Source organism: Labrus bergylta, chromosome 20 (assembly GCF_963930695.1).
Source record: "Labrus bergylta chromosome 20, fLabBer1.1, whole genome shotgun sequence".
Taxonomy (NCBI): Eukaryota; Metazoa; Chordata; class Actinopteri; order Labriformes; family Labridae; genus Labrus; species Labrus bergylta.
In genome coordinates, this window is record NC_089214.1 from 2717583 (window position 1) to 2738248 (window position 20666).

The 20666-nt window shown below is 42.6% G+C and overlaps 1 protein-coding gene across 1 annotated transcript in view; it reads right to left on the reverse strand.

Annotated features, from left to right (window-relative positions):
* Positions 1-11381, reverse strand: part of LOC109977296 (cadherin-20-like) — a 35621-nt gene extending 24240 nt beyond the window's left edge. Inside the window, exons 1-2 of the mRNA XM_065949043.1 lie at positions 10992-11381; positions 3340-3643 (exon numbers count right to left, since the gene is read on the reverse strand). Coding sequence (XP_065805115.1) covers positions 3340-3558 — 219 coding nt within the window. The 5' untranslated portion in view covers positions 3559-3643; positions 10992-11381. The remainder of the gene's footprint in view (positions 1-3339; positions 3644-10991) is intronic.
* Positions 11382-20666: the final 9285 nt, after the last annotated feature.

Consider the following 20666-nt stretch of genomic DNA (forward strand, 5'->3'; position numbering starts at 1 on the left):
GACACACAGGTGCTGACAGGAAGTGACCAGAGGCAAAGCACAACATTGAGGGCAGTTCTTGAGAGCTCTAATCAGTATAGAAACCATCTTATAAGTCATCGTTATCAAACAAAAACCATCGTCATTACCATCATCATCATCAATAATATGGAGCCCATCATCATTAAGTTAGTAGGTATTCATGAAAGAGCTGGGTCTTTAGCTTTTTCTTAAAGGTGCAGAGGGACTCTGCAGATAAAAAACATTTTAGGAATGTAGCTGTTTCTTTATTCCTTGGTCTAAAATGTAAAAATTAGTAGGCCTATTCTTAAACCAGTTGATGAGTTAACTGTAGACCTACAGGGTTGGTGTGTGCTTTTACCTTAATGCCGAAGCTGTAAGAAGACAACTAATCACGGCTCACAGCCCAATTGTTGCCACGAGCCATGCAGTGCAATCAGAAGCTTTTGTGGCCTTGAGTGCAAATTCCAGCCTGTTGATTTGCAATCACTGCTTACTGTGTACTCAAAGGGTCTTGGTGTATGATGAGTGCTTTCTCCCATTCTACTGGTGAAGCAAAACTCAATGCCCCTATTGACGTTTGTCTCACATATTGTTGACTTGCGCAGAGAGCAAACAACACAGAAACCACCTGCTGATGGGAAACACACTTTATTCAAGATACTGCTGTTGGCCTTCGGGGTCGTCTGGCTCCACAAAGCGAAATGACCTTGACTGATGTTGTCCAACTCTTCAAGTTTGCAAGGCATTCATTGTTGTTATTCAGGTGGATAGTTCAGAAGCAATCTTCATATGCCATCGTCGTTCCCTGAGAAGCAGACGAAATAGCTTTGCTATCTTGTGGCCCTCCTGCATTTTTCTTTTGCAAAAGCTCTGTGCGTCCCGGCTTGACCCAGAAGACTTTTTTTTTAATCAACAACCCATTGTCGTTTTCGTGGTGATATATCTTACACCAGTCACTTCCCTATACGCTTTATCCGACTTCTCTTACACTTATCCCTCCTCTCCAACCATGCCGATGAAAAGAAGGACTTTGACTCTCGGGCTAAAATCAAGCAGGTAATTGATAGCCTAAGCCTGAAAAATCCAACATCCCCATGGCTTTGCATACTGAGAATACTGAGCTGCAAGGGGGGGGGGGGGACACTCATGAGGGTGGCTACAGTACATGTTTCTCCTGGTTTGTCATGTCTTACAATGCCTTTCTGCCTTGAGTGCCTCTCTGGGAAGTAGCCCGGCCTGTCAGAATCACTTATTTCATTCAGCTTGGAAAATTATGGTGGGCGTCCTGAAAAGAATCATTGAAGAAATGCTAAGTGGGAAAGTTGAAGAGCTAGGTTTGAAGTGGACATGCTTAAGAAACTTAGGCATACCACATAAGTAGGTACAGTGCTTTTCCCAGGGCTCATCTATTTGGTCTGAGAATCCTTGAACCTGGCATTCTACTTGGGATTCCTGTGCGCTGTCATGGGAAATGATTCTTTTACACTAATTAGGAGGGTTTACATCGTTTCTAAGAGAGATTTAAAAGATTAGTGTTAAGCACTGCAGTGTTTTAGAAGTTGACTCAGGCCACTAACAATTTTATAAAAGATCTGGGAACTGGAATTTGGGGCAGCGTATTTCTAGGAATTTTGGGACGCGTGTTCAAACATTTGGACAGTAAGAAATGTGAAGGTTTTGTGAATAGTCATACAGGATTAAGTTTTCCTTTTTTTCTCAGGCTAAATAAGCAGACACAGAAATGATCTGAGACCACAAATAACCCTATCAGTTATAAATTTAAAATGCGTCAAAGTTGATCTACAAATGAGAAGTCAGAACAACTAACTCTAACTCTTATTTCACTACATCAGCAGGAGTACTTTTATGAGTTAATACAATTATTTAAAAGAGCTATCATTCAACAGTGGCATCATTAATTTCATGATGACTTTTCACTCATGGTAATGAAGACAAACTGCTGGTAAGCCACGTGTGAAGGTTAAAGCTGAAGATTGGATCAGAAATGATCTAAAGTGATCTTGTAAACAGTATTCACAGAAAAATAGACCAGTACGATTTGGAACCCATTCGTCTACAATTCTACAATTCACTTAGCAGATGCTTTTATCCAAAGCGACGTACATCAGAGAGTAAGAACAACACAAGCAAGGATCTAGAAAAAAGGGAACAATGTCAGTAAGAGCAAACGATCAGCTTTGAGTCTGATTGGACACACAGGTGCTGACAGGAAGTGACCAGAGGCAAAGCACAACATTGAGGGCAGTTCTTGAGAGCTCTAATCAGTATAGAAACCATCTTATAAGTCGTCGTTATCAAACAAAAACCATCGTCATTACCATCATCATCATCAATAATATGGAGCCCATCATCATTAAGTTAGTAGGTATTCATGAAAGAGCTGGGTCTTTAGCTTTTTCTTAAAGGTGCAGAGGGACTACAGATTTGTAATGAATATTTAGAGGCGATGACCGACTACCATGCACATTGAAAACCTCTCTACTGGTGGTCTGCACGTCTATGTGTTCAGATGTCTTTTATGTATCCAAACTAGTGGCTCCTAAAGGGATTGATAACATTTTTGCAAATTAATTAAATTGGCAAACAGAGCGTGCCATGTTTTCCATGGGTTGACCTCTTGAGATGGTTTAATAGCTCTACTAAGACCTACCATGTTAATGAGGTATGAGCAGTTTCATTACAGTTTGCAAGATAGTTTTGCCTCTCTCTCTCTCCTGATGATGACTGTCCTTACAACTATTGATCAAATGCTCCATTCACTTTAGCAACCGACCGATCAAAGTGCTCCTTTGTGAGCGGCTCCCTCGTCTGCTCTTTTCCTGAGCATGTCAGTTGTGTTGCAGACATACCCTCCACTTCTCAGGACTGAGTGAAGCCTCGGTTAGAGTCAATTAACTCAATCACTGCTGTCTGGCTGGGGTTCAAAGTGGACAGAAGAGAGGCTGTCTTAGCAGGGACGCAGTGCATCCAGGGATTCAAATTGGGAATCGGTTGTTGAAGTTTGCCTCCGCCTCACCTATGATCTTCTCTTTTGCATTCATGCGCTCAGCACTAGCGGAGCGGGAGATGACCTCCAGGCTGCTGAGCGCTGGATCAGTTCTTTGGCTGTTTGAAAAAGTTAGGATTGAAATCTCTTTGCATAACGTGCACTGAGGCACCTAACGCATCGATCAGAAAGGTCACACATAGAAGCTGCTCCCCCCTCTTCCTCCCGGGCCTGAAACATGTACAGTTTGCATTTCTTCAGGTCATACCTTCATGTGTGTGCATGTACTGCACATGTGCATGCTAATACAACCTGAAGTCAACACTAACCTTTCCAATGTAAAGCGGTTCCAGTCCGGTATACTCCTCCAGGACAAAGAACTGGTTCCACACCCAGCCTCTCTTCACCCGACGGAGGAGCGCTGAGCTGCCCTTGTTTTCCTCCTCCGCAGGGTTACCCAGAAGGCAGTGAGGCAGAAGGGTCAAAATGCAAAGGGCCAGCGGGAGCAGGGTGCTGGAAACCGCTGGAAAAGGCGAACCGTCACCCATTGTTAAGCACAGAGGAGTGTTTCAAAAGGTCTTCTTTCTTCAGGAGTGCAGTTATAGGCTTTTCTTCAACTTCTCTTTTGGTGTCCTGCAAAGAGAAAAAAAAAAAAGACAGATGAGTCTCAGATTTATCTCTTTTCTTGGACGCCATCATCCTTTTGTCATACAGTGAGCAGCAGTTTGTGTCGCGCTGCGGGAGTCCCACAGATCACACATATTCCACATCTTTTCTTCTGCCTCCAAATTAGCCGTCCACTACTGAGTTTTTTTGTGGAGTTATAATGAGCTGTGTCTTTGTGTTGAATGCAGGGGTTATTCTTACTCTGTGGTTACTCAGTGGAGGAGGAGAGGAGGTAATACAAGCAGAGAAGAAGACGAGGACAATAGGTACAAAACAGAGCATGTCATTCATCATTACCTTAACACCGCACGGTGAGGGTATAAAGAAAAAGGACTGACAATGTCAAAGTACAGTAGCTGTCTTTGACTGCAAAATGAGGAGACAATTTGTGGCTTTCAAAGGCTGTTTATCTTGTATCTTTTAGTAAAAAATATTTTGTGATTATGTCTCCTTAAAGGCTTTATATGCGTATATATATATTTATATATTTTATATATATTTTTCACACTTCAATGTAGAAATCAAGTATCTCTGAAAATAACTCTGTGAGTCATGACTGTCTACAATGGGTGTAACACCCGAGTCCCACTGTCTGTGATGTTTTCAGAGTTTTTAGAGTTCTATCTTCAGTTTGTTTACATCGTTGGGACGGCCGGCTGACTCCTCCCCTCGAGTATAAAAGTTGTTTAATTGAGGGACTAGAGAAAAGAAGAATAACATACTGTACTCACTGCTTAACTGTGTTTCTAGATCACGCTCATTTCAGGTAAATTTACATGCAGTGTGAAGATACCAGCATAATAAAGATCACTAGCATTAGCATGCTAACACAACAATGCAGCGCGAGTTGTTTTGGTTTCATGCTGGTGCTCAAGGGCGACATCTGCTGGATCAAAAAATCACATATAAAGCCTTTAACGAAAACGTCACCTAATAATCAATAACTGAACTACAGTATGTTGCCACAGTCAGACAGAACACATGTATTATATATATATATATAACCAGTGAGCCGAAACAAACCTGTGCTCCATTAGCTTAGCAGGCAAAATATATATAAAGTATTGACAAATACTCTGGCAAAAGATAAAACATATATTCTCAACCCTTTAACATCCTGGTGAACTTCACGTGTTGAGACGTGTTGAGTGTCTAGCCCAGATTCCATGCAAAAGTAAATGTGAAAGCTAAAGAGAAAAAAACACTGGCAAAAACGTCCACCAGAGGACGCCTTTTTCCACAGGCTGCTTATCTTTGAGTCAAAAATATTCCGGGATTATGTCTCCTTAAGCGCTTGTCATGACTGTGCAACAACATGAGTAAATTGAGAAAATAGTTGGATTGCAACAACTGTCTTTACAACAAAAAATAAGAGAACCAAATTTACCCCCCCGGGCATGTGTAAAGTATTTCTGATTCAGGAATTGTATGCATTTTTTTTAAGCTGCATGTGTAGCGCAAATCCTGCTAGCATCCAATTTATATTTCTGCGTGAAGCTGGGGTAAGTCAATGGGTGATACGTAATATTCACAAAATTTCACTGCAAGCAAGCGGGAGGGCATGATGATGTTTTATCACATGGATGGTGCGATCATCGTGCACATTATGAAGCTGCTTAATGCTCTTTTCTCCTTGCTAGTACGTTCTTAACCAACCCTTCCTTGATACCTGGTTATGTCTAATTACATTAAGCACTGATGTCACCATCATCCTGTTCATGTCATGTCCTGCCTCCTGAGACCCCCTCCCCCCACCCCCCCCCACATCCGACAGTAAAAGTCTCCCGCTGAGGTGCATTTGTGAACAGGCAACTCAAGAAGATTTCAGAGGCAGCCTATCCTGAAATTCTCTAAAAATGTTCAGGAGGCTTCTCACAGTTCCTGGGTCTGGCATGATCTCTCAACTTTTTTGGTGCCTGCAGGAGAAGAAAGAAATATGTTGCACACTTTGAAAACCACCAGCTTCAGCTTCTCTCTCCCTGCAGCTCTGGACAATCAGGCAGTTTTCAAATCGAAAAAAAAAAAAAAAAATAAAAATGGTAGCTGCACTCTCTCCCTTCCTCCTTCTCCTCCTGTCATGAGGAGAGGTGAGCTCCTTCACACCTCCTGTAAAAGACCCAGGGGGTGTGATGTTCTGAGACTGTTGTGTTTCTGTTAACACCCCTGCTCAGCTTTACTCACACCATGTTCTACAAGTTCCTGTCAGCGCTGCTGCACACCGCTCATTACAAGTGTAAGGTGTTTTTTCTCTCTTTCTCTCCGTGTCTCAGGTTTTTGAAGGCCCCTGTGGTTTTTCCTTTCTAAATACTTTCTCCCTCCGCTTTGCTCTTTTGGATTCAAACATCATGTGAATCTTTAAGATCAGCGAGGTCAATTCCGCAAATTTCTTGCAGGAGATGCTTTTTAAGGTTACGCATCGATTTAAGCCAATCAATACCTTTTTTCAAATGCAGCGCATGGCACCTCTCTCCATCTGCATCTTATTTTTTATGTATTAGGAGGACGCCATGGCATCTGCTCGCTCTTCCTGCATTAACGAGCTCAGGGGGGGTAAAATAGACGGATTTATGGTCAAAAAGGCAAAAAAGAAGAGCAAGCATGAAAGGAAAAGAAAAGCAAAGAGGCTGTTAGCAGGGGGAGATGGAAAAAAAAAATACAAAAAACAGCGGAAGAAAGAGAGACTGTTTGACTCGCGGGCTGACTCCATTATGTTTTGTAAGAGAGAGTGCATTGTGCGGCTGGAGACTCTCTCTGAATCGCCAAACTCAGTTAATCATTGTTGAAGAGGCACAAAAGGCAGGGAAGGGTGGGGGGGCGTGGCTGCATTGTCAGCATGAGGCAGTGTGTGTGTGTGTGTGTTTCTGGGCCTCCTCCTCACACTGCTTGGCAGGACGGCTCTGACACTTGACCTGCCTTGCTCCCCTCTTTTCTGTCCATTCAAGGCGCCCGGTCGCCTTTATGAAGTGAAATTAGCTCCCTGTTCTCGGCTCACAAACCCCCTCAACTCCGCCCCCCTTCAAAGGTCACAGCTTGCACCCGGGCTTCTTTGCTCCGTTTTGTCGAACCTAATGGGGTGACATGCAACGTAATTGTGCTGGCAAAACATTTCACACATCTCTCTTCAGTTAATCTTATGGCATGCCGCTTGTTTAAGGAAAAAAGCAGCTGGTGTTTGCCACACAAGCTGTGAAAGGCGGATGTAGAGGGAGACGGGTGGAGGGGTGGAGGAGAGATCATATGAAAAAGATTTGCCAGACTTAAGGGGAGGAGGTATTTTCCCACCAGGCTGAAACATTCTCCTCCTCCAAGCGGAAAAAAAAAACTTTGAAATCGATAAAGAACAGCAAAATGTAAGTTGTTAGAGTTTAACAGAAGAACAGAAAAACAGGTGTAGGAACATCCGATTCTTATGATTGTTTTGAAGGAGAAAAAAAAAACAACCTTGAAAGGAAATGCGTTTGTGGAGATGGAGGCGGAAATTGAGTGACAGAGGAAGAGACGCTGATTGTCAGGGGGGGAGCAGCTGGTGTGACAAAATGATCGGCCATATTGTTGTATCATTTTACTCCCAAGTCCACCTGCTGCTCCATTAACTGCGATTCCAACAACAACAGACTAAATCAAACTGCTCCTACGCAAAAAAAAGAGAGAGAGGTGGATGCATCCATCTAATGGAGGAAAAAAACAAACAGGAAACACCTGCTACAGTACGACAGACTGAACCGAAAGACGGGATCTCACTAAGTTCACCTGTTTGGATTAATGAGTCTGTTCTGTAAAAATATAGTTAAAGAAAAGCATTTCATTCGTTTATTTGAACCAGTGAAGTTAGACTGACTTTGAGGCACTGACTCCTATCTCTGTTCCTGACTTATATCGCCTAGCGGATCATTTAAAGCCCTATTTGTACGACCCTTTTGTTACCCTTGGCCCTGAAGGAATCTTCATTTATTCAGAGATCATTTGTGACTTTAATTGTGTGCAAATGAATAGAGAAAAAAATTCCATCACAATTTATCTACCATATTTCTATAAACGCAGAGTTTATGTGATGATATAAGCCAAGTTTTGGTGGTTTGAGGTGGATTTTTGTTTCCTTTTTTCTTATTTTGTTCACTCAGACAGTGAAAAGTTTTAGTTTCTCAAAGTGAGGTATTCAAGGCGGCACTGTCTTTATAAAGAAATGAAGTCATAATGGAAATAACGTTACATTAAATATATGAATCATCTTCTCAAGAGTTAAGATCTTAATGTCTATCTTTGGTTTCTGGGATTGTCATCTTAAAGAGAAAAAATGTTTATTTGAAGTTTGGCACTCAGAAAAAGGGGGCTCCTCTTGGGATGTGGGAAAGTGCCGGGTGGTTTTTTCAATTCTCTGACCTTTTATTGTCCAAATGATGACTTTATTAATCACCAAAATAATCATTAGTTCCAGACCTTTAGCTCCACCAAACTCTCATTTCCTGACAGAGGTTACTGAGGGCCAGCTCAGTGTGTGGTGCATTAGCATGGTTCGGCCCTGTTTAAGTGCTATGTGGAGCATTATTAAGTGTTAATTTCACAGTAGCCATGTCTGTGCTCCACTCACCTCCTCTCTTAAAGGAAGGCCTCCCAGACTGTGGAAAAGGTCCTTAAAAAACTGGGAGGAAGCATGAAAAAGGGGATCCACCCACCCCGGCAGGGCCAAACGTCATGGCCAATTTGTTAACCACAATTGATTTTGCACGGTGCAAAAAGCGACGCCACCATGAAGGCGCTGCATATCTCCGACCAAGGCAGCCAGGGGCGGGTGCATCGATGCACTTTGACTTTTTTTTTTGAAGGATCAGAATCCCTCCGCATGAAGAAGTGTCTTTAAATAAGCCGAGCACAATAAGCCTGTTGCAAAAATGTGGAAGAGCTGAAGCTGAATCTAATTTTACTTCCTGGGTGGAGAGCTGAGCGTGACGGGCCACATTCCTCCACCAAGCATAGTTTTTTTTTTTATTCACTTATTTACCCAAAAACTTAATTCAGACTCTGCAGCTGCCCTAACTTTTAAGAAGCAGGGCATGGCTTCTAGTTATTCTGGGCTAATGCATTAATCTAAATAAAGATGTGGTGGGTCATTTTCAGAATCACGAGGTCCCAAAGTTACACTGCATTCGTGCAAATGATGCTGTGGAGGGAATCCATTTTTTGCATACACAGAGTTGAATCATGATTTTTTAGACTTTTGGCTTAAGTTTAGTTAAAACTATATAAGTACAAAACCAACACCAAGAGGTCAAACAAGTGTTCTGTGGTGAAAATAAAAAGGTAGATGGAGGTTGGAAACTACAACCAGCCCCAAAAAATGAATTAAAAAAATTCAAAATACTGCAAAAGAAGTTATAAGATGTAGAAGAGTTGAAGTTGAATCTAGTTGCATTTTCTGTGTCTTGTAGTAACTTTTAAGTAGCAGGGCCTCTGGTATGTGTGTGTGTGTGTGTGTGTGTGTGTGTGTGTGTGTGTGTGTGTGTGTGTGTGTGTGTGTGTGTTTACAGATGGAATAAGGTGGCCAGGTCTTCTAGTTTCTATATCATCACCGCCTGCAGCAAGGACCCAGTTTGGTGAGCCGTCTCCCAGGGAGCAAAGGCGAGCCTTCAAAGACACAGCCGGGATAAAAAGCGAAGGTGTGTTTTCTGGCCAAACTCTCTCAACATCACACAGTTGTTTGTGTGTGTGTGTGTGTGTGTGTGTGTGTGTGTGTGTGTGGGGATATAAATATGTGTATCTGTGTACGCACAGCATGCCTGCATACTGCGTGTCAGTGCTACCCTCTATTCGTCCTCATTCCTCCATCCTCGTCCCCCCCTCAGGACAGAGATGCCGGCATGGGGCAAGCTTTTGAACCCGCCTCCGCCGTGCTCTCTCTAATTTGTGGGGGAGCTCGGTGCGTGCAGCTGTGTGCGCCGCCACCGCTGTGCCGCCACGAGGGTCTCCCCTCCCTGCGGCTCGTTTTTTACTGTAAGGTGCTTTTAATTACTCGTCCCGCTCTCTTATCTGCTTTTGTGTGTGCTGGCTGAGCCTCAGAAGTTTGCTCAGCTCTGCTGCTCCTGTTTCTGCAACCCACACTAAAAAAAAAATATGTCTTCAACATCAGCCTGACTGTCCTGCTCCAACTTTTTTTGTTGTAGCTATTTTTGTAATCCTATTCTACTCTTCCTCCTCCTCCTCCTCTTGAGATGCACATTCAGTTCATTCATTCCTCCGCGGAGGCCATGAAAGGAGCCCTTGTCATTTATGGAGAAATTAAATCACACAAACTGGCATTCATCCCGGGCACTGGTGCATGGAGATGATGTCACTGTGCATGAGCGTCATCTGGAAAAAGTTGTGCAATCAGTGTCACCCAGCCGCAAATTGAGCAGCGGGGCGTCTTGGGGGGAAGGATCCTTTCAAATTAATATCGGACTCATCTCTTTTGGATTTAAGGGTTTGGGGTCTACAGGGAAATCTGGGTGTACAGTTTGAACTCTCCACGTGGCTGCAGCTGGAAAACCCCTCTCCTCTATTATCCTGCATCCACATGTTGTCATGTAAGCTTTCTGAACCTACAAGGAGCCACCACAGAAAGCTGAAAAGGTTTTTTTAATATGGAGATCCTGCTCACAACGCTCGTCTTTCAACACCTCATGCTGACACTGATAATCGCAGGGCAAGGCACCTGCCAATTCGAGCTTCTTATTTGTCGAGCTGAGCTTACAAGACAGGCGATAGCTTAATGGATTTTTACAAAGGGGGGGAAAAAAAATGCATCTGTCCTCATCTTGGAGGAACCAGAACCCTTGGCTCAGGCGGAGGAACGAGGTCTGAATGCCAAACAGAGGTCCATAAAAAAAGCAGATCGGCATTCCTCCTTCAGTGTGACTTGTTTGAAGCAGCGACAGAGCAGACGTGCCGAGAATTGAACCTCCATGTTCTTGAAAAGTTTCTGAAAGTGCAAAACAAACCAACCCCCCAAAAAATAATCACCATGACCTACTTTTGAACAGCCAGACACGTGATATTTGTCTCTCTCTAAAACATTGTTTATCAATTAACACATAAAACATTCCGCTATCGATTCGGTACAGTCGGGGGAATAGTGCTTCCCCACCACGTGTCTCACTCATCTCAGCACTCAGCTCCAGCTGGGACAATTCCCCAGTTACGCTTAAATCATCATCTCTCCGTTCCCCCTGTTTACAGCTTCAAAAGTATTATTGCCAGTTTCACGATTTGTTTCTGGAAACATGACCGGTGAAAGTCAAGGATCATTTTTTTTTTAAAGCAGAAAATTCCCCCGCCTTACCTTTTTCCTTTTCAAAATTTATTCCATTTTTCTCCTTCCTCCCTTCTTCTGTGAAAAATGCTCGTTTTTCTTCGTCTTTGTTCTTCTTTTCCCCGCACGCTCCCTAAATTTGCCTTGTAAAAGTTGTGAAAGCGACTGCCTGCAGTGCATCAGTTTCCCCCTAAAGTCACCTTGAGTCCTACTCTCTCTCTCACTGTCCTCTTTGTAAAGTTTCCCCTCTCCTCATCTATAAGAAAAAAAGATATATATATATATGTCTTCTCCGTCTGCTTCTGCTCTGTCACTCGTGCTTTCTGCCTCTTAGTGCTGTCTGCACACTCTTCATCATTGGTGTGGCCTATCTAGGGACCCAATCAGACTAAAGGAGCAATTGTCCCCTCTCTTTACAATCAGTGGGACGGCCTCCTCTGGCTCCAGTCATCTACAACTGCTGGCATGGGAAGGCAAGAGGTGGAGAAAGGAGGAGGAGGGGAGAGAGAGAGAGGGAGTCGTAGGGGGGTAGATTGACAGCAGTATTGGGGGTGAAATTACAGCGAGAAGGAGGAGGGGGGGTGGTGGAAATCAAAGAGGGAGGCAAGCTAAGCATGGAGGGAATGAGAGGAGGAGAAGAAGATAAGGAGCAGTGGAGGGAAATGCTCCTGCACGCACCACCACCAAAGCAATTCATTTCTTCACTGGGTATTTGCAAATGAATAAAGTGACCAGCATGGAGGGAGGAAGAACTCCAGAGTGTTAAAAATTGCGACGTAGTGCAAGGCGCTTGGATCACTGACCAGCCAAGTAGAAAACGCACAGGATGAAGGGGGGGAACCACTTTCCCTCTCAGGCCGTAGAAACCTGTCTTAATGCATTTTAATAAGCCGGCGTCGTACACCGCTGGATCTGTAGAGGGATTTACGGGAATAAAAGATGAAGCTTTAAAACTGCATTGTATTCCTCAGCTTGCCCAGTTAAGAGCCAAAGCAATTAGTTTCCCAAATTGGCAAATAGATCCCGAAAAATTAGGTGCACGCCAATACGCACAAAAAGCGCGGCGGAAGATTAGTCATGGTCACGCAGATCTGATCCCTGTTTAGCACCAAGTGGAGAAAATAGCAGTGTTTCATTTAAGCAATCATGGAATTAATGCAGCAAAAAGAGCTTTTTTTCAGTTTTTGAGTCTCTTGCATATTTCTCCTGAGGAGGAGAGCGAGTGGTGGGAGTGAAATCATATTGGAGATGTACTGAAGCATGTTTAAACAGAAATGAGAATATATTACACAGAAACAAGAAGAGTTCTAGGCTGCTGCTCCGCTGCTTATTTTTGTATGCTTTTCAGTGCAAAGTGTGAACTGTTACAGTCCTGAAAAAATACTGATAGGCGATGTTTTCTCAGAAACTTCTTGAGTTGAACTTCTTTTACACATCAGCACATGTACAGAAAGGTAGAGTACACACCCAGTTTTCAGTTAAATCACAAACCCGGTATTCTCCTGCCACATTACTAACTTTCTTTGCCTTTTTATTTAAAAGCTTAACGTACAACTTTTTTATCTGCATTCACACAATTTTTGTTGTTGTGTGAAGTCAAAGTCCCTCTGGGTTTGTTGTTAACAGCACTGTGTTCACACCGACAGGGCCAAGCTTCCTTCAGCTTGTTAATGTTTCACTCAGAGATTCGAACATGTTTCATTCATTTGTTTTTCATGTGAACACCTCCCTATCCAACTGTTGAGAGAGAGGACCCCTCCCACTCTCATGAACGCTGTTTGTAGATTAACAATGGCGGAGTTCATTGGGCGTAGTACAATCCAGGGAGAACTAACTGAAAATATTGTCTTTTAAAGGAAAACAAGGTAATAACTGAATCAAAGAATGCTGTTTTCAGACTTGAGTGGCGCTCTCTGTCTCACAGACACTTGCTGGTGAAACAGGAATGGAGTGGCGGAGAAAGTAAGGAGGCTGAAGGGGGGGGGCTGAAGGATGAAGGGCGTGTGTCCAAACAGAACATTTGTTTAGGTCTGAAAAAGTCACATAATAAGCCTTTAAACACAAAGACGCTTACACTCTCTGGCCTCTCACTAAGCTCATTAAAATACTTCAAAGTGAATGAAACATATACTGATGATAGTATAAAATATAACTCACAGTCAGTACAAGTATGACTGCACTTCAGCTGGCAGCTATTGGGTTTCCTCTGTGAACAAACAGGAGCTCCTCTAGCATATGTGAAGAATGTAACCCTAAAGAGTAAATGTGAATTTGTACTCAAGAAAATGTGGGTTTCTTTAACACAGCTACTGTTTTACCTTGACGCCTGAGCAGGGGCTCTGCTTGCACCAGACTGTTTAAGATATATGGACAGCCACCTGGGAGTGAACCCAAATATTTAAAGTTCCCGCTGAGGAATGGCTGAAAGTCTAGGTCATAAACCTCATCTCCTCCATGTTAACAGAAGAGACAGAAACCCGGAATCTGACGTGATAGTTAGTTACTTCTGATCCATGTCCAAGCGGTTATTTTTTGGAGTAGTTTTGATTTAATGAGTTACTCGATGCAAAAAAGACCGGATGTAACGTCATGATTTACAGCTGTCTTGATTGGATTAGCAGCAGTAGAGAAGGAACAGTAAGAGGAAGCATAACAAACACTAACGCAAGAGTCATTGAACTTTCTATAACCGTTAGTGTCTGCTTCAAAACCCAACGCTAAGAATCTGTTCTGCTGTGGACTGAACCCACCAGAGGAATCTTTGACTTCATCAGTAAATTAAATGTAATCTTCTGTTTACTTGTGGAAGGGGCGTTCTTTTTGGCTTCACTTTTGTACGGCAGAGGAGACAGAGACGGGTCGTCACTGACTAATACTCAAGTCAATGGCTGGCCTTCTTCTTCACACTCTTACATGCACGCAAGTTTTTAAGATGAAATAACAGCTTCTGTTTTTATCAACAAACACTTAAATAAACTTAAACTTTTAAAGTTTACCTCGACTATCGTGACAATCTTGTCTTGAAATGTTTGCAAGTTCCTCTCTTTCATGTGTGCTTTGCCTTTTTTTCAAACTGTAGCAGATGCATTTCAACACGGTTCTTGTATATCATAATGCATGCAAGACAAGTGAGAAACTGTCAGCTTGGAGCAAAAGGACAATAAACTAGAGCGGTTGACGTGTACCACCACACTTGATGTTACATGATGACAACAATAGTCTCATATTCTTGTCTTGCAAAGCATTCTAAGATTCTTTAATTACTGCTTCTTTGCTCAAGCTCTATGAAGAGAAGAGGTCGAGGAAGAGTTTGAAACCTGAAACACACATGTTGTCATTGACACAGTGGGAAGTTATAAGTATGTAAATATTGCAGAAATGTTAAATAAACATGACGAGTTATACTGTGTGTACTTGATGTATGTATGATGTAGTCTTTGACAACCGCCTAGTGAGTGTTCAAAATAGAACACCTGAAAATGGGAAGAAAATAATCCCAAGATGTTTCCTCAGCAACACTGATGGTAAAATAAGGAGCTCAGTCTGTAAGGACTTGGGTTGGAGGGTCCAGAGGGTTCAAATCTGGAAATTGGTCTGGTAGCTGTAGAAGTGCCAGGTCACTTCCTGAGCACTGCCGAGGTGCCCTTGAGACACCGACCTCCCCTCCCCCCCAACCCCAACCAGCTCAGAAGCACTCGCTGTGGTGTCTCTCCTTTAGTGCATGTCCATAGGATCCTGTTGGTACATGTGTGTGTATTTCAGCTCGTGTGTGTGTAAGCATGTCTCAATAATAATAGTGTAAAACTGAATTTCCCCTCGCTGGATCAATAATCTTCTACTTCTTCTTCTGGTACGTGGGTGGAGACAAAAGCAATCAATCTCAGCCTTACTGATTAATGTGCAGACCCCAGATTATTAGTAGAAGTATTTAAACCTTTTTAATCACATAATGATTTTTAACTTTTAGCCAGTAATTGATTTTGATCAATCCCTCTAAATGTCTGTTTTAAATTGCATTAGAGATCTTAACATCATAACCTACAAATAAAACTACTATTCACTTTACTTTGTTACTTCTAACACTTCATTAAAATGGTGTGTTATATTTTGAGTCAAAGTGAAGTGATGGAGCTCCAGACTTAAGCTAGCAAACTTTCTCCACCATCCACGGCCTTCTGGGATGACTTTGCTCTTTTCTTTCCACTCGACAGCCTCTTGACTCTCCTTAATCTTCCTGACAGAGTAATTTGGTGTGTTGTACAGCTCTAAAAATACAGATGAAGGCTGTTGTCACCCACAGATGCCAGATGGTCAAAAGGTTGCACTTCTTCATTGGTTCAATATGTTTTTTTCTTTTTTTTCTGTCCCTTTCAATATGTCTTCTTTCTCATTTGGCAGGTCATTCTTCTTCACTGCCGACCCCTCCACCCCCCCCCCATCGTCTTTGTCTCTTTGAAGACCTGACTGGTTAGCACCCCAGCCAATCTGTCAGAGAATGCTTGACTGGACCCTTGAATAAGAAAAAAAAAAAAAGAAAAAGGCAGGGGCTCCCTTTTTTGTCAGGGCGGGCCGTAGAGAGGGTGGCATTCAGGCCCATTGAACAGCACCTTCCATCACTGTGGCAGAGCGGAGGATAATAATTGGCAGAACAAATTGAACCTATAGGACCTCTGTCTGTGTTTAAAGTCTGTTATGGTGCTAGACGTCTGGAAAAACAAGTCCCACTGGGTCACTTCACAAAGGCCCCAGATCCGCCGTAGAAATAGATTGGATACAGTTGCGTTCTGCATGTTTGCTGAACTTTGTTTTGGCGATGGTTTAAAAGCATGTTATGAGGACACGGTGCTTTCACGCATCTGATCAAACACGCCTTTTCTTAAGGGTTGAGGGTCGCAGGCTTTATAAAGGCCGTGACTTGTTCTGTCACCTCAGAGTACCTTGTACCAGAAGTTACAAACAGACTATTCAGGTCTTCATTAGAAAAGTAGATTTCATGGTTGTTAAGTTACATATCCTCTCAATTACCATCTATTACTGCCGTAAGTCAGTCTGATGTCATTGTCTTGTTGGCCACTGAGAATCATTTGCGTCACTTGCGTATCCGGCTCTGATAACATTTAAAGGTATAGTATGTCAATCAATTCAATTTCAATCAATTTGTATTTGTATCGTGTAAACTCATCACAAGTGTTATCTCGAGACACTTCACAAAAAGCACGTAATAGCAGTAATGTTATATTTATTTTTTGTTGTTGAGTAGTTACATTACCTCAAATGTTTCCAACAGTTATCAAAGCCAGAGAAATCCATAATTTTATAGTAGTAATGGGACGGGTCTTGTTGCGGCAGCCGCCATGACAGACATGGAATGTGTATCGCCAAGGAAACACCGGATGTTACGGAGCTGCTACTGAAAGTTGACTTACTGTTGCTGTATGTCCTTAATTTAATAAACATAAACATCACATTTATTACAATGTTACAATTTACTTAGCAGATGCTTTTATCCAAAGCGATGTACATCTGTGAGTAAGGGTAATGCAGGGTTAATTGTCTTGCCCAATGACACATCGGACATGTTGCTCAGCTGGGGATTTGAACCTTTCGGTTGAGAGGCGAACATTATAGTTGGACACCTCGTTGGTAAACATATTCTCTTTCACAGGTCGGTATCGTCCGTTTGTCTCGGGGAGGGAGAGAATAGCAAAGAAAACTCCCATGATTCCCTGCTGGCCTCGACGTCATCTTTTGTTATTGTTTTGATTGAGAGCCCCCTGGTGGCGGATTTTACATACTGTGCGTTTAGCTGCTATGTAAAATGGTGCGTATAGAATGACAAACATATAAAGGAGAACATCTTGGATTAGATTAGATTAGAGATAGTTTTTTGTTAAGTATGTTTATGTAGAAGAAAGAAGTATCCTCAAAAAGGAAAAAACATTGAACCCATCTGATTACAGTTTCTTTAAACAATTTATTTAAGATCAGAAAAAGTGTGTGGACATGGAGCTCAAAACAACAAGTTTGACTTCATTATTTTTCATTTTGATAAAATAATTACTCAATAGTTTTGGTTTGGATATAATTGATATGTGCTGTATTCATTTTGAATATGTTGCATATTTGACCTTTAACAGGACATTTTATGAGAAGATTCTTTAGCAATTTTTTTTTTTTTTCCAGGCCATTTTCCACTTATCCCTTTCTCACACAATGTATATAATTATTTTGAACAGAACAAACTTTTCTGTGATAGTTCACATCACCCCCTTGTGGAACATACTGTATACCAAAGCCCCCGACAAGTCTTAAACTGCACTGGGACATTATTTCCTCAACTGAGACAACATTTCAGAGGTCCAGCTTTAACCAGACAAAGCACACAATCCTCCACTTTATAAACACTCCTTCGTCTCTCTCCCAAGATTGAAAGTTAAATAAGCTCTTAATAGTGCTGCGCATCCAATAAGCAATTCAAAATAATGACAACAAGTTAGGTGCAGCAGACTGGAGGAACATGGACGGTAATACCCTCTCCTCGTCTACACCTCCTTACCCCGACTTATCAAGTAACAGCCTTTAGACTGAATAACCTAAACAAAAACTCAACCCAGTCACATCCCGTGTATCACTTCACCACCACCAGGGGAAAGCATGAAAGAGGGTTATGTTTCAGAAGAACGAGATGAAGAGGGAGCGGCAGTGAGGGGGAGCAAAGCCTCCATGTCATCTAAGATAAGAGGAGCAGCTCTCTTTCCTTCTGCCCAAGATTAAAAATGGCATGGAGCAGAACGAGCCGCAAGTACAAAGAGCTCTTCTGTGTCTTAAGGGGGTGCACAGTCAAGCCTTTTCATGTCTGATTTTGGCTACAGGTCGAGAAAAAAAAAGTAAGACAAGGGAGGTAATGCGTCTTTGTTGAGGTGGATGCACATGAGGGGGGTGACTTATATACGCAAGCAACTGGAGCAGTAACCTTTTCAGTAATTGGTGGAAAATAAAATAAATAAAATGTTTGGCTTTTAATTGTGAGACATGGAAATTGGCACAAGGTCGAAAGAGTGAACCGTGACATTAACTGGCTGCCTGGCATCATCTGACTCCCCCCCCCCCCCGCTTGTCTCAGACAAGCTGCGTCTTTCAAGATCCTGTTTTTTCCTGGTGACCTTTTCACCGCTTCTCCCCCTTCCCCATGTCGGAGCTACGCCACCTCTGCAGGGTATCGACGTTCACTCCCCGTGTTAAACTTCAGTGTTGCGCGTGCAGGCGGTGTAGCAGAGCCCCCTCTGCAGTGACGAGGGACTATGTGTTCTGTTTGGGATAAAAGGGCTCCCCGGGCTGTTTGATGCGGTATTCCGGCGGGGATAGGCAGGGACTTGGCCTTGATGAGCTGACAGGAGTTGAGGAGACGTGGGGGCTTCTGAGCAGCAGGACCACAAAACCTCAGAGAAACAGTGTGCCGCGCTCTCATATTTACCCCTCCCCGTTCTGTCATCCCCAATAACCCCTTTCTCTCTCCGCCTGTGACCCCGTCTGCTAAATCATAAATGAGAGACTTAAAGTTACTTTTGAAGTCGGAATTAAAAGGGACCACATATGTTATGACTGACATAAGCAACAAACAGTAATGAACACAGAACATGCAACGACTGAATTATGAATGCTTTTTATATGTAGTCTGTCTTGCAGTGTTGTTCCCGCTTAATTATTTACATGCAGAAAAACATGCATGCAAAAGAAAGGAAAACATGTTACTCCAAATGAAAAATTACATCGCGCTCCAGAGTGGTTTAACTCACACAGTCAGCATTCAGGTTTAAAGATTAAAGATTCACTTTGAATGCATTTATTTTATTTAACAAGTGGGCTGCATCCTCTATACCGGTGCAACCAATACAGCTATAAAATGTGTGTGACATTGCTGTCATCACTGCAAGTGCAGTCGCCACCATCACCCATTGCACGCCACCTGATCTGATCGTGTATTACAAGCAGCCGCTTCCACTAGCAAAGCGCGCTGGGCTGTTACACTTCTTACCATCTTTTCTCCTTCATTAGGTCATAATCCTTTATTCAAAGAAAACGGTGGTATGTTGTAAAGCAGCCTTTCCCACTTTGAAATACAAAATTACTCCGGGGCCCATTATACATTTTTTTTATGACTTCAGCTCTCACTTTCAGTAAGGGTATATTATTGGACATGACAACATGATATTATGGCAAGATAGACACAAAAGTTTAGTAAACAATATGTCCATGAATAGCCATGACACGCCTTAATAATCACTTAAAGGGTTGACTCATGGTAAATCATCATTATTGTGATATTTATTGTATTTTTAAAATTGGTGGAGGGGTTTTCGCGGCCCACCTGCAGTACCCACACGGCCCACCAGGGGGGCCCACACTTTGGGAAGCACTGTTGTAAAGTAAATAAACCTTGTGAAGTGCTAATTATGATTGAGAAGACTTTAAAGACACCAGCGGAGGTGAGCAGAGCAACAAAGTCGGAATTGGTCGCAGGCTGTCTTTCCATTTTTATCAGAACCGAGCAGAGTTAATAATAATAATAATAATAGTAATAATACATGCTAATGCCACAGGAAGAGGATGTCTGGAAACCAAAGACAGAAGTAAATTGCCCAGGGTTGTGTTTGCTGCGTGATTTAAAAGGTTAAACATCTGGATTGATTAAATGCAAATAATGGACATAATTTGGGGTTCAAAAGGGGTTCATGCCTCGGTAGCAAGTGTACGTGTCTCTTATCAGCAGGTCTGCTGAGTCCTTGTCTCTACCCCTACTTCCTAGAGACTATGGAATAGCAATTAGGGGGGGGGGGGGGGGGAGTGAGCGCGCTCCATTACATGTTTGGTATGCAGGGGGTGTATGCAGGTCTAACCACAGACAAACACACACACAGGATAAATGTCTCCTTTGGTAGTTCCTGTGTGTTTGTAGTTTCACACTGATCCAGTGATCAGAGAAAAAAATAGTTCAGCGGGGGTTTAAACAAAACCGATCGCCACTCCCCTGGCCCCAACCGTGGATAGAAAAAAAAAAAAAAGGGTTATTTGAAAGCTACATGTTTGAGAAGTTTCTGTTTTTTCTTTTCCCGCTACAAAAAACATGATAAATGGAAAGGAACAGGAGGACGGGACGCTTGGTTTGTTTCATTAGTGCAATCTCCTGAGAGGTCCCACTAAAGATGAAGCTGTTGCTCAATCTTGGCAAACTACTCCTTAACTACCGGTGCATGACAAAAATCAATTATGATAGTTATTAAGTCCACCTGGAATCCTACTCCCAAGGTCTGTAACTGCCTCCTCGGTTGAACTGTGCAGGCGGGAAATCTTTTTTTCTCTGTCACCTGGCAACTAAAAGCTACAAAGGACCTGTTCATCTCAGAAGGTCTGACATGCACAAAACCTTTGCTTTATCAAATGCTGTAGTCTTCAAAACATGCTACCTGCAGGTTAGAGTAACTTAGACTTGCGCGGTAAACCCTTTTACCGGAGAACTTTCTCGTCTCTGCACTTTACAGCGATTATGTTGAAGACTCTCAGAGCTGGTGACTTTAAAAGGTGCCGCCTGTTAGAAGGTACATGTGTTTATTTTATGTGTGTGTGGGAGCTTTGTGAGCACTTCTCATGGATAAAGAAGAAAAGCATTAGCATGAAACACCCCGTATGACCAAAGATGATGGAGGA